At 53.5% G+C, this 14,385-nt stretch overlaps 1 protein-coding gene across 6 annotated transcripts in view; it reads right to left on the bottom strand.

Annotated features, from left to right (window-relative positions):
- Positions 1-14,385, bottom strand: part of WNT5A (Wnt family member 5A) — a 72,725-nt gene that overhangs the window by 46,035 nt on the left and 12,305 nt on the right. For all 6 annotated transcript variants that reach the window (XM_057555576.1, XM_057555577.1, XM_057555580.1 and 3 more), the window contains exon 4: positions 10,039-10,331. In XM_057555576.1, the coding sequence (XP_057411559.1) occupies positions 10,039-10,331 (293 nt within the window). The remainder of the gene's footprint in view (positions 1-10,038; positions 10,332-14,385) is intronic.

Below are 14,385 nucleotides of genomic sequence, written 5' to 3'. Positions count from 1 at the left end.
TCTCTAGACACTCCTGAGTGGCGCTCTCCTCTCCAGAGCTCCTCTCCAGACACTCCTGAGGGGCTCTCTCCTCTCTAGATCTCCTCTCTAGACACTCCTGAGTGGCTCTCTCCTCGGAAAAGCCCTTCTCTAGACAATTCTACGTGGCTCTCTCCTCTCCAGAACTCCTCTCTGGGCACTGCTGAGGGACTCTCCCCTCTCCAGAGCTCCTCTCTGGTCACTCCTGAGTGGCTCTCTCCTCTCCACAGCTCCTCTCTAGACACTCCTGAGTGGCTATCTCCTCTCCAGAACTCCTCTGTGGACACTCCTGAGTCGCGGTCTCCTCTCCAGAGCTCCTCTGTGGACACTCTTGAGTGGCTCTCTCCTCTCTTGATCTCATCTCTAGACACTCCTGAGTGGCTCTCTCCTCTCTTGATCTCCTCTCTAGACACTCCTACGTGGCTCTCTCCTCTCTTGATCTCCTCTCTAGACACTCCTGAGTGGCTCTCTCCTCGGAAAAGCCCTTCTCTAGACAATTCTACGTGGCTCTCCCCTCTCCAGAGCTCCTCTCTGGACACTCCTGAGTGGCTCTCTCCTCTCCAGAACTCCTCTCTGGACACTCCTGAGTGGCTCTCTCCTCTCCAGAACTCCTCTCTGGAAATTCCTGTTTGGCTCTCTCCTCTACAGAGCTCCTCTCTAGACACTCCTGAGTGGCTCTCTCCTCTCCACAGCTCCTCTCTAAACTCTCCTGAGTGGCTCTCTCCTCTCGTGATCTCCTCTCTGGACACTCCTGAGTGGCTCTCTCCTCTCCAGAACTCCTCTCTAGACACTCCTGAGGGGCTCTCCCCTCTCCAGAGCTCCTCTCTGGACACTCCTGAGTGGCTCTCTCCTCTCCAGAGCTCCTCTCTGGACACTCCTGTTTGGCTCTCTCCTCTCCACAGCTCCTCTCTAGACACTCCTGAGTGGCTCTCTCCTCGGGAAAGCCCTTCTGTAGACAATTCTACGTGGCTCTCTCCTCTCCAGAACCCCTCTCTGGACACTCATGAGTAGCCCTCTCCTCTCCATAGCTCCTCTCTAGACACTCCTGATTGGCTCTCTCCTCTCTAGATCTCCTCTCTACACACTCCTGAGTGGCTCTCTCCTTGGTAAAGCCCTTCTCTAGACAATTCTAAGTGGCTCTCTCCTCTCCAGAGCTCCTCTCTGGACACTCCTGAGTGGCTCTCTCCTCTGTTGATCTCCTCTCTAGACACTCCTGAGTGGCTCTCCCCTTTACAGAGCTCCTCTCTAGACACTCCTGAGGGGCTCTCTCCTCTCTTCATCTCCTCTCTAGACAGTCCTGAGTGGCTCTCACCTCTCTTGATTTCCTCTCTGGACACTCCTGAGTGGCTCTCTCCTCTCCAGAGCTCCTCTCTAGACACTCCTGAGTGGCTCTCCCCTCTCCAGAGCTCCTCTCTGGACACTCCTGAGTGGCTCTCTCCTCTCCAGAACTCCTCCCTGGACACTCCTGAGTGGCTCTCTCCTCTCCACAGCTCCTCTCTAGACACTCCTGAGTGGCTCTCTCCTCTCTTCATCTCCTCTCTAGACACTCCTGAGTGGCTCTCTCCGCGGTAAAGCCCTTCTCTAGACAATTCTACGTGGCTCTCTCCTCTCCAGAACTCCTCTCTGCACACTCCTGAGTGCCTCTCCCCTTTCCAGAGCTCCTCGCTAGACACTCCTGAGGGGCTCTCTCCTCTCTAGACACTCCTGAGTGGGTCTCTCCTCGGCAAAGCCCTTCTCTAGACAATTTTACGTGGCTCTCTCCTCTCCAGAACTCCTCTCTGGACATTCCTGAGTGGCTCTCTCCTCTCCAGAGCTCCTCTCTGGACACTCCTGAGTGGCTCTCTCCTCTCTTGATCTCCTCTCTAGACACTCCTGAGTGGCGCTCTCCTCTCCAGAGCTCCTGTATAGACACTCCTGAGTGGCTCTCTCCTCTCTTGATCTCCTCTCTGGACACTCCTGAGTGGCTCTCTCCTCTCCAGAACTCCTCTCTGGACACTCCTGAGTGGCTCTCTCCTCTCTTGATCTCCTCTCTGGACACTCCTGAGGCGCTCTCCCCTCTCCAGAGCTCTTCTCTGGACACTCCTGAGTGGCTCTCTCCTCTCTTGATCTCCTCTCCCCTCTCCAGAGCTCCTCTCTAGACACTCCTGAGTGGCTCTCTCCTCCCTTGATCTCCTCCCAGGACACTCCTGAGTGGCTCTCTCCTCTCCACAGATCCTCTCTGGACACTCATTAGTGGCCCTCTCCTCTCCACAGCTCCTCTCTAGACACTCCTGAGTGGCTCTTTCCGCGGCAAAGCCCTTCTCTAGACAATTCTACGTGGCTCTCTCCTCTCCAGAGCTCCTCTCTAGACACTCCTGAGTGGCTCTCCCCTCTCCAGAGCTCCTCTCTGGACACTCCTGAGTGGCTCTCTCCTCTCTTGATCTCCTCTCTAGACACTCCTGAGTGGCTCTCTCCTCTCTTGATCTCCTCTCTAGACACTCCTGAGTGGCTCTCCCCTTTCCAGAGCTCCTCTCTAGACACTCCTGAGGGGCTCTCTCCTCTCTAGATCTCCTCTCTAGACACTCCTGAGTGGCTCTCTCCTCGGCAAAGCCCTTCTCTAGACAATTCTACGTGGCTCTCTCCTCTCCACAACTCCTCTCTGGACACTCCTGAGGGGCTCTCCCCTCTCCAGAGCTCCTCTCTAGACACTCCTGAGTGGCTCTCTCCTCTCTTAATCTCCTCTCTAGACACTCCTGAGTGGCTCTCTCCTTTCCAGAGCTCCTCTCTAGACACTCCTGAGGGGCTCTCTCCTCTCTAGATCTCCTCTCTAAAAACTCCTGAGTGGCCCTCTCCTCGGAAAAGCCCTTCTCTAGACAATTCTACGTGGCTCTCTCCTCTCCAGAACTCCTGTCTGGACACTCCTGAGTGGCTCTCTCCTCTCCAGAACTCCTCTCCGGACACTCCTGAGTGGCTCTCTCCTCTCCAGAACTCCTCTCTGGACACTCCTGAGTGGCTCTCCCCTTTACAGAGCTCCTCTCTAGACACTCCTGAGGGGCTCTCTCCTCTCTAGATCTCCTCTCTGGACACTCCTGAGGGGCTCTCCCCTCTCCAGAGCTCCTCTCTGGACACTCCTGTTTGGCACTCTCCTCTCCACAGCTCCTCTCTAGACACTCCTGAGTGGCTCTCTCCTCTCTTCATCTCCTGACACTCCTGAGTGGCTCTCTCCTCTCCAGAGCTCCTCTCTAGACACTCCTGAGTGGCTCTCTCCTCTCCAGAACTCCTCTCTGGACACTCCTGAGTGGCTCTCTCCTCTCCACAGCTCCTCTCTAGACACTCCTGAGTGGCTCTCTCCTCTCCAGAACTCCTCTCTGGACACTCTTGAGGGGCTCTCCCCTCTCCAGAGCTCCTCTCTAGACACTCCTGAGTGGCTCTCTCCTCTCTTGATCTCCTCTCTAGACACTCCTGAGTGGCTCTCTCCTCTCTTGATCTCCTCTCTAGACACTCCTGAGTGGCTCTCTCCTATCTTGATCTCCTATCCAGACATTCCTGAGTGGCTCTCTCCTCGGCAAAGCCCTTCTCTAGACAATTCTAAGTGGCTCTCTCCTCTCCAGAAATCCTCTCTGGACACTCCGGAGTAGCTCTCCCCTCTCTTGATCTCCTCTCTGGACACTCCTGAGTGGCTCACTCCTCTCTTGATCTCCTCTCGAGACACTCCTGAGTGGCTCTCTCCTCGGCAAAGCCCTTCTCTAGACAATTCTAAGTGGCTCTCTCCTCTCCAGAGCTCCTCTCTGGACACTCCTGAGTGGCTCTCTCCTCTGTTGATCTCCTCTCTAGACACTCCTGAGTGGCGCTCTCCTCTCCAGAGCTCCTCTCCAGACACTCCTGAGGGGCTCTCTCCTCTCTAGATCTCCTCTCTAGACACTCCTGAGTGGCTCTCTCCTCGGAAAAGCCCTTCTCTAGACAATTCTACGTGGCTCTCTCCTCTCCAGAACTCCTCTCTGGGCACTGCTGAGGGACTCTCCCCTCTCCAGAGCTCCTCTCTGGTCACTCCTGAGTGGCTCTCTCCTCTCCACAGCTCCTCTCTAGACACTCCTGAGTGGCTATCTCCTCTCCAGAACTCCTCTGTGGACACTCCTGAGTCGCGGTCTCCTCTCCAGAGCTCCTCTGTGGACACTCTTGAGTGGCTCTCTCCTCTCTTGATCTCATCTCTAGACACTCCTGAGTGGCTCTCTCCTCTCTTGATCTCCTCTCTAGACACTCCTACGTGGCTCTCTCCTCTCTTGATCTCCTCTCTAGACACTCCTGAGTGGCTCTCTCCTCGGAAAAGCCCTTCTCTAGACAATTCTACGTGGCTCTCCCCTCTCCAGAGCTCCTCTCTGGACACTCCTGAGTGGCTCTCTCCTCTCCAGAACTCCTCTCTGGACACTCCTGAGTGGCTCTCTCCTCTCCAGAACTCCTCTCTGGAAATTCCTGTTTGGCTCTCTCCTCTACAGAGCTCCTCTCTAGACACTCCTGAGTGGCTCTCTCCTCTCCACAGCTCCTCTCTAAACTCTCCTGAGTGGCTCTCTCCTCTCGTGATCTCCTCTCTGGACACTCCTGAGTGGCTCTCTCCTCTCCAGAACTCCTCTCTAGACACTCCTGAGGGGCTCTCCCCTCTCCAGAGCTCCTCTCTGGACACTCCTGAGTGGCTCTCTCCTCTCCAGAGCTCCTCTCTGGACACTCCTGTTTGGCTCTCTCCTCTCCACAGCTCCTCTCTAGACACTCCTGAGTGGCTCTCTCCTCGGGAAAGCCCTTCTGTAGACAATTCTACGTGGCTCTCTCCTCTCCAGAACCCCTCTCTGGACACTCATGAGTAGCCCTCTCCTCTCCATAGCTCCTCTCTAGACACTCCTGATTGGCTCTCTCCTCTCTAGATCTCCTCTCTACACACTCCTGAGTGGCTCTCTCCTTGGTAAAGCCCTTTTCTAGACAATTCTACGTGGCTCTCTCCTCTCCAGAACTCCTCTCTGGACACTCCTGAGGGGCTCTCCCCTCTCCAGAGCTCCTCTCTGGACACTCCTGAGTGGCTCTCTCCTCTCCAGAACTCCTCTCTGGACATTCCTATTTGGCTCTCTCCTCTACAGAGCTCCTCTCTAGACACTCCTGAGTGGCTCTCTCTTCTCCAGAGCTCCTCTCTGGACACTCCTGAGTCGCTCTCTCCTCTCCAGAACTCCTCTCTGGACACTCCTGAGTGGCTCTCTCCTCTCCAGAGCTCCTCTCTGGACACTCCTGAGTCGCTCTCTCCTCTCCAGAGCTCCTCTCTGGACACTCCTGAGTCGCTCTCTCCTCTCCAGAGCTCCTCTCTGGACACTCCTGAATCGCTCTCTCCTCTCCAGAACTCCTCTCTGGACACTCCTGAGTGGCTCTCTCCTCTCCAGAGCTCCTCTCTGGACACTCCTGAGTCGCTCTCTCCTCTCCAGAGCTCCTCTCTGGACACTCCTGAGTGGCTCTCTCCTCTCTTGATCTCCTCTGTAGACACTCCTGAGTGGCTCTCTCCTCTCTTGATCTCCTCTCTAGACACTCCTGAGTGGCTCTCTCCTCGGCAAAGCCCTTCTCTAGACAATTCTAAGTGGCTCTCTCCTCTCCAGAACTCCTCTCTGGACACTCATGAGTGGCTCTCTTCTCTCCACAGGTCCTCTCTAGACACTCCTAAGGGGCTCTCCCCTCACCAGAGCTCATCTCTGGACACTCCTGAGTGGCTCTCTCCTCTCTTGATCTCCTCCCTGGACACTCCTGAGTGGCTCACTCCTCTCTTGATCTCCTCTCTAGACACTCCTGAGTGGCTCTCCCCTCTCCAGAGCTCCTCTCTAGACACCCCTGAGTGGCTCTCTCCTCTCCACAGCTCCTCTCTAAGCACTCCTGAGTGGCTCTCCCCTCTCCAGAGCTCCTCTCTAGACACTGCTGAGTGGCTCTCTCCTCACAGCTCCTCTTTGGAGAGTCCTGAGTGGGTATCCCCTCTCCGAACTCCGCTCTAGACACTCCTGAGTGGCTCTCTCCTCTCCAGAGCTCCTCTCTAGAGAGTCCTGAGTGGCTGTCTCCTCTCCACAGCTCCTCTCTGGAGAGTCCTGAGTGGGTCTCCCCTCTCCAGATCTCCTCTCTAGACACTCGTGAGTGGCTCTCTCCTCTCCAGATCTCCTCTCTGCACACTCCTGAGTGGCTCTCTCCTCTCCACAGCTCCTCTCTGGAGAGTCCTGAGTGGGTCTCCCCTCTCCAGAGCTCCTCTCTGGACACTCCTGAGGGGCTCTCCCCTCTCCAGAGTCCTCTCTGCACACTCCTGAGTGACTCTCCCCTCTCCAGACCTCCTCTCTAGACACTCCTGAGTAGCTCTTAGCTCTCCAGAGCTCCTCTCTGCACACTCCTGAGTGGCTCTGTCCTTTCCAGAGCTCCGATCTAAACACTCCTGAGTGGCTCTCTCTACTCCAGAGCTCCTCTCTGCACACTCCTGAGTGGCTCTCTACTCTCCAGAGCTCCTCTCTGGACACTCCTGAGGGGCTCTCCCCTCTCCAGAGCTCCTCTCTGGACACTCCTGAGTGGCTCTCTCCTCTCCAGAACTCCTCTCTGGACATTCCTATTTGGCTCTCTCCTCTACAGAGCTCCTCTCTAGACACTCCTGAGTGGCTCTCTCTTCTCCAGAGCTCCTCTCTGGACACTCCTGAGTCGCTCTCTCCTCTCCAGAACTCCTCTCTGGACACTCCTGAGTGGCTCTCTCCTCTCCAGAGCTCCTCTCTGGACACTCCTGAGTCGCTCTCTCCTCTCCAGAGCTCCTCTCTGGACACTCCTGAGTCGCTCTCTCCTCTCCAGAGCTCCTCTCTGGACACTCCTGAATCGCTCTCTCCTCTCCAGAACTCCTCTCTGGACACTCCTGAGTGGCTCTCTCCTCTCCAGAGCTCCTCTCTGGACACTCCTGAGTCGCTCTCTCCTCTCCAGAGCTCCTCTCTGGACACTCCTGAGTGGCTCTCTCCTCTCTTGATCTCCTCTGTAGACACTCCTGAGTGGCTCTCTCCTCTCTTGATCTCCTCTCTAGACACTCCTGAGTGGCTCTCTCCTCGGCAAAGCCCTTCTCTAGACAATTCTAAGTGGCTCTCTCCTCTCCAGAACTCCTCTCTGGACACTCATGAGTGGCTCTCTTCTCTCCACAGGTCCTCTCTAGACACTCCTAAGGGGCTCTCCCCTCACCAGAGCTCATCTCTGGACACTCCTGAGTGGCTCTCTCCTCTCTTGATCTCCTCCCTGGACACTCCTGAGTGGCTCACTCCTCTCTTGATCTCCTCTCTAGACACTCCTGAGTGGCTCTCCCCTCTCCAGAGCTCCTCTCTAGACACCCCTGAGTGGCTCTCTCCTCTCCACAGCTCCTCTCTAAGCACTCCTGAGTGGCTCTCCCCTCTCCAGAGCTCCTCTCTAGACACTGCTGAGTGGCTCTCTCCTCACAGCTCCTCTTTGGAGAGTCCTGAGTGGGTCTCCCCTCTCCGAACTCCGCTCTAGACACTCCTGAGTGGCTCTCTCCTCTCCAGAGCTCCTCTCTAGAGAGTCCTGAGTGGCTGTCTCCTCTCCACAGCTCCTCTCTGGAGAGTCCTGAGTGGGTCTCCCCTCTCCAGATCTCCTCTCTAGACACTCGTGAGTGGCTCTCTCCTCTCCAGATCTCCTCTCTGCACACTCCTGAGTGGCTCTCTCCTCTCCACAGCTCCTCTCTGGAGAGTCCTGAGTGGGTCTCCCCTCTCCAGAGCTCCTCTCTGGACACTCCTGAGGGGCTCTCCCCTCTCCAGAGTCCTCTCTGCACACTCCTGAGTGACTCTCCCCTCTCCAGACCTCCTCTCTAGACACTCCTGAGTAGCTCTTAGCTCTCCAGAGCTCCTCTCTGCACACTCCTGAGTGGCTCTGTCCTTTCCAGAGCTCCGATCTAAACACTCCTGAGTGGCTCTCTCTACTCCAGAGCTCCTCTCTGCACACTCCTGAGTGGCTCTCTACTCTCCAGAGCTCCTCTATGGACACGCCTGAGTAGCTCTCCCCTCTCCAGAGCTCCTGTCTGCTCACTCCTGAGTGGCTCTCTCCTCTCCAGAGCTCCTCTCTAGACATTCCTAAGGGGCTCTCCCCTCTCCAGAGCTCCTCTCTGCTCACTCCTGAGTGGCTCTCTCCTCTCCAGATCTCCTCCTTAGACACTTCTGAGGGGCTCTCCCCTCTCCAGAGCTGCTCTCTGCTCACTCCTGAGTGGCTCTCCCTTCTTCAAATCTTCTCTCTGGACACTCCTGAGTGGCTCTCTCCTCTACAGAGCTCTTCTCTAAACACTCCTGAGTGGCTCTCTCCTCTCCAGAGCTCCTCCCTAGACACTCCTGAGGGGCTCTCCCCTCTCCAGAGCTCCTCTCTGCTCACTCCTGAGTGGCTCTCTCCTCTCCAGAGCTCCTCCATAGACACTCCTGAGGGTCTCTCCCCTCTCCTGAGCTCCTCTCTGGACACTCCTTTGTGGCTCTCTCCTCTCCGGATCTCCTCTCTGGACACTCCTGAGTGGCTCTCCCCTCTCCAGGGCTCCTCTCTAAACACTCCTGAGTGGCTCTCTCCTCTCCACATCTCCTCTCTAAACTCTCCTGAGTGGCTCTCTCCTCTCCAGAGCTCCTCTCTAGACACTCCTAAGTGGCTCTCTCTTCTCCACAGCTCCTCTCTGGAGAGTCCTGAGTGGCTCTCCCCTCTCCAGAGCTCCTCTCTGGACACTCCTGAGTGGCTCTCTCCTCTCCACAGCTCCTCTGTGGAGAGTCCTGAGTGGGTCTCCCCTCTCCAGAGCTCCTCTCTGGACACTCCTGAGGGGCTCTCCCCTCTCCAGAGCTCCTCTCTGCAGACTCGTGAGTGGCTCTCTTCTCTCCAGAGCTCCTCTCTGGACACTCCAGAGTGACTCTCTCCTCTCCAGAGCTCCTCTCTGGACACTCCTGAGTGGCTCTCTCCTCTCCAGAGCTCCTCTCTGGACACTCCAGAGTGACTCTCTCCTCTCCAGAGCTCCTCTCTGGACACTCCTGAGTGGCTCTCCCCTCTCCAGAGCTCCTCTCTGGACACTCCTGAGTGGCTCTCTCCTCTCCACAGCTCCTCTGTGGAGAGTCCTGAGTGGGTCTCCCCTCTCCTGAGCTCCTCTCTGGACACTCCTGAGTGGCTCTCTTCTCTCCAGAACTCCTCTCTGGACACTCCAGAGTGACTCTCTCCTCTCCAGAGCTCCTCTCTGGACACTCCTGAGTGGCTCTCTCCTCTCCAGAGCTCCTCTCTGGACACTCCAGAGTGACTCTCTCCTCTCCAGAGCTCCTCTCTGGACACTCCTGAGTGGCTCTCTCCTCTCCAGAGCTCCTCTCTGCACACTCCTGAATGGGTCTCACCTCTCCATAGCCACCTTGATGCACCTGATGTTCAGATGTATTAAACTCCACTCTGCTAAAAATACTCCCCATTTTCCTACAACAGGTCTTTCTGGAAAAACCTCAAAACATCAGGCCTGGTATCTAATGACACAAGGAGGGGTACGAAAAAGCAGAGGGGAAGGTAAGTAACCCTGGAAGCTGGGGTGAGGGCCTTGGCAGGTGGGCATCTACTCGCATAAATAACTCCCTGTCCTCCATTTAAGCCCAACCACAAACTTGATCCCGGGCGGAGGGTAGCGAACGTTGGGAACATTTTTTTTTCTGAGCTGGGCTGGCCAGCTGCACTGCGGACTAATTAATAAGGTAGAGAAAGCTCTTTCTCAGGCCAGGGCAGGAGCACCTTGGCTGGAGGGGGCCAAGGCGGTTTGCTTCCCCTCCAGGAGGCCTTTCTGGGGTGTCCACCCCTCTTCAGGGAGGCCTGTGTGTAGCTGCTTGGGAAGGGGGTGTGGGGGAAGTGGAAAGAGACCAGCAGGGAGAGGCGGGGGGAGACCGGAAAAGCTAGGACGGAGAGGGGAAGAGAGGGAGACCCAGACGCAGAGACAGAGCGAGAGACGGAGACTGGACACAGCAGCGCCCACCCCCAGGAGGGGCGCGGCGGCGGCATGCTCACCCTGCGGCCGGCCTCGTTGTTGTGCAGGTTCATGAGGATGCGCGCGCTCTCGTACGAGCCCTTGGCGTGGATGCGCTCCCGCTCGCGCGCGTCCACGAACTCCTTGGCGAAGCGGTAGCCGTAGTCGATGTTGTCGCCGCAGCCGCCCCACAGCCAGTCCCGTGGCAGGTCCTTGGGGCGCGCGGCGCGGCTGCAGCCGCAGGTGGACAGCTCGCCCTCGCGGCAGGCGCGGCTCATGGCGTTGACCACCCCCGCGGCGCTCACCGCGTACGTGAAGGCCGTCTCGCGGCTGCCTGCGGGCGAGGACGGGTCAGTGGGCGCCCCCGCTCCGCAGCCCCAGCCGGCTGGCACGCCGCCGAGCCCCCGGACCCCCCCGGAGGGGGAAGGCGGCACACGTTCCCCCCACACACGTAGAAGCGACACATGACAAAGGAGTAGCATCCCTGGTACCTCTGCTCTGACACTTCAGAGCCCAAGGCAGGATTCTAAGCAGTGCTGGACTGATTTTTCTCTGCACCTCTTATGAAAATACTCCGAACTTCTCATTTTCCAAAATGCCCAGGAAAGAAGTCACTGAGGGAAAATGCAGAATCGGGGTAGACTTCCTTACTTATTTTAATGTTTGGTATTATTTTCATTCTGAGTTACCTCCAGGGCAGGAGCATGGGGGCTGCAAGGCTTAGAGCCCCTGCAGCAGTCCCTCGCCAGTCCCTGTGGCGTCGGTGGCTGAAACCCGGCTTCCCCATCCTCCATGTGCTGCACCAAGCCTGTCTCACAACAAGGCTCCTGACTTTCCCAGAGGACATTTCTAAACTGGTTCCTAGAGAGTTTTAAATGAAACTCGCCTCTTCTCAAACCCCAAGCTGACGGGCCTGATACTTCTCACTCAAGTAGGTGAGTGTCTACTTTTAAAACAGCCTGCAGTTCCTTAATGTCACTTCTGCAACTCCCCAGCAGCCTCTGACTCCAAGTGTTAGGATAATAGCAAAAAGGAGGGAAAAAAAATAAAAAGGTTTCTTCTTCCCCAAACTTGTAAAGAATATATAGGCCTAGAGGAAAAAAGTTCTCTCCTTCCCTAAAACTTGTAAAGAGTACCTCCCTGTCAAACGGTTCTATAGGAGCCCTATTTGTAAGGAGAAAAAAAGAGGTAACCATAGACTACCTTCATCTCCACTTGTATGTGGAGACATTTCTACATGTAACAAGAAGTCACTTAATCAAAGTATTGTCCTATGAGAGAGAGAGGATTAACAGCTGGCCAGCTGAAAGCTGGGCCTGGGGGGCGGGCAAGATGAGGGGGTCCTTATTTTCCTCAACTATAAAATTAAGGGTATTGAACTAGATGCCTAGGGAAAAAAGGGCCCCTTCTGGCACTGGAATCTCTTTACAGGCAACGGTTGCTCCTATACTTAAAGAGCTTGCTAACCATCTTTTTTTTTTTGGGGGGGTGGACAATGGGGGACGGCACAAGAACAGCTGACAACAAGACTCAGCCCCAAGCAGAAGCCCATCCTGCAGGAGGACGGCTCTGCCAATGCAAGCATCCCACAGGCTGCCCTTTTCTTGGACTTGTGCTCCACACTTCAATCCACAGCCATTTGTGATCTCCCTTCCAGGAATAGTGATGGTTCTGATTTACCAGACCTTCCCTCCCACATTTTAAAAAATGAATAACTTGAGGACTGTACGGGTGGTTGGCAGGAGGATCCAGAAAGTTCCTGTTGGGGGGGGGGGCGGTGGGGTGTTACATCTACCTAGCTTGAATTAGCAAGGCAGAGAACATCAAGGGAGTGGAGAGAAATGAGGAGAGCAGACAGATTCTAGGGAGTGATTTGAGGATGAACGCTGATAATATAGAAAATGCTGTGTCCCTGGATGGGAGACTTGTAGAATAAAGAGGTAGCTTGAGGAAGAGAGAGAAACAATCCTCTGGAGACAGAGGAAAATAAACCACTCTCCTGTATATATAGAGCACAAAAGGGCTTTTACATAAAACACAATGCTGCTGCTATTTTCATAAGTCTATCTTGAACATATCCTTTTTTGCCCCAGAATACAAACCTGGTAGGAATCGCTAAGCTAACTGGTCATTGCAGGGAAATGTCAGCTTGCAGAGTGCTCTTTGGCTAAAGCCTGTGGATACAGTCATGCTGGATAGCACATGCTGGTCCAGTCACAGCTCCCTCCCTGTGAACTCTACATCTACTCTTATTCTCACCCTCCTTAAAAATGGCGCATTTCTTATCCATCTTTTCACAGCATGGGAACAAAGACGAGACAGAGACAAAAGCTGGAAGGAAAGGCTAGCATGATGAAAAAACGAGAAAGTTTCCAAAATGAAGAGTGGGCCCTTCATGAGGTAATGGTGTACAGCGCCTGGACTGGCCTTGAGAAAGGAGGTAAGGGGTTGGGGGTGGCAGCCTGAGTCAGACACTGGCCCCATCACAGGGTCAGATTCTCAGGGACAAGAAGTGGCCTCCACGTCCCTGCTGTACTAAGTGCTCTGGAGTGGGGCACCCCCACCTAGCATCAAAGGTGTTTTAAATTTTCCCTTAGCTCATTCTCTTCCAACATACCCTTAAATAGAAAAGTGAAAGCTAAGTAAACTTTTCCACTATTGGCGTGGGGTCCATGTTCCTCTTCCACAAAAATCTATTCTGAGTTTTCTTCTCTCCATCTCTCTCTTTTTTTTTAAAGGCTCTGTCTGTGTTCACCCGAAAGCCACCCAGCAGCAGCTTTCTGCTCTGAGACCTCAGACACCTGAGGATCCTTGGGCAAGGTCCTCCCAGGGCCTCGGTGACTTGATGATAGGATCTAGGAGGTCTCCCTCCTCTACGGCCGTCACGAGGTTCCACTCCCACCCAGTTCGCATCAACCCAGACAGTGCCACACATCTGAGGACCAGAGAGTCTACTTACGGGGACAATTAAATACAGGCCTTTGTACCAAGGGTTCTGCTTGTTCCCTGAGGAAGCAGGCTCTTTGAATCTTGGACCACATTTTAAATAAATCTTCAGCAGAACTCAAATCCACTTAGCAAATGATAGCTTATTCTGAACATTTTGGCCCAAAACAGGCTACGTAGGAAGAGGATCTTAAAACAAAGCTGTGTTCCAGTGACTACACAGAAAAACAGTTCCAATTGCTGCTGTTTTCCTTCCTTGTTGCCATCGGAGGTGTATGATTTTCACTAACTCATATACATGTGAAAAGCTGCTCCCATAGTTTAGTTTGAGAGGAAGGCAGATAGGGGGAACATATAAAGCAAAGGTGACGGGGGAAAGCTGACAGGTCACCATTCTGATATAGCTTAAAAAAAAAAAGGTTTTGGGTCACTCACAATATCAAAATGCAGCAGAATTCAATCTTCACTACACTGCCAGTTAACTACATAAGGCAGCCCATATTCAGGGGAAAACTCCTGTGTTCCTGAAGCTTAACTCCTAGATTCAGATCCCAGTACATACATTAGCACATTTTAATCATTAACAGGAAGGACAAAGCCCTATGAAACTCTGCAGGCTGAGGCTGCAGAGCATTTTCCCATTCAATTAGGGGAACAGCTTCCAGCCCTGTATTATTTTAGTTTATGAAGCTGCTTGGCTCAAACATCCACTGACAACTCTTTTTTGTTCTCAATGAATGCACAATTTTCAGGGTTTTTAAAAAAGCATTTTATCCGTCCATGATGGACATTAAGCCAACTTTTTATCTTCAGTCAGTATAAATAGTTAATTGCTTTGATAAATTGCTTCTTATTTTAGGAGTCACTGCAGTCATATTAATTATACAGGCTTGTTTGCATAAAAGTAAAAAGAGACCGAAAATATTCACTAGAAAACACAGACAGGACCACATCTGTCAGACTGTAGCCTATGCTATTCAACCAAACCAGAGGCAAACTGATTTGCCAAATTCTTTGCCTTTAGCCCAGTTTTAATGCCACCTCCTCCCTGAATGGAATATCAACAAGTTCAACAACACATTTAAAAATAAAGAATTGGACTGTGAGCCATACGTTAAAACTTTTAAAAGTTTCTAGGCTGAGATCTGAAGCACGTGCCTTTATATCAATGGCCAACATCGAAAATGTAAATTGGATCACATCTGATTAAACTTCTTTCTGGGACTAACAATAAAGCCTTTAACAAACATACATATCTTGATAGCCTTAGGATATATCTATATTAGGAAAATTAAAACCTTGTTTACTTCCAACACATCCAGCATTCTGAAAGATGACAGTTTTTAGTTTGATGCTTGGGCCACTTTAAAAGGACAAAAATGACTCAGTTTTCCTCCTCATCTTTTGAGAGACCAAAATAAGTGTTCTGCTACTACTATTTT

Source organism: Balaenoptera acutorostrata, chromosome 10, assembly GCF_949987535.1.
Source record: "Balaenoptera acutorostrata chromosome 10, mBalAcu1.1, whole genome shotgun sequence".
NCBI lineage: Eukaryota > Metazoa > Chordata > Mammalia > Artiodactyla > Balaenopteridae > Balaenoptera > Balaenoptera acutorostrata.
Note: the sequence above shows the minus strand (reverse complement) of the source record. Positions and strands in the feature narration are given on the sequence as shown.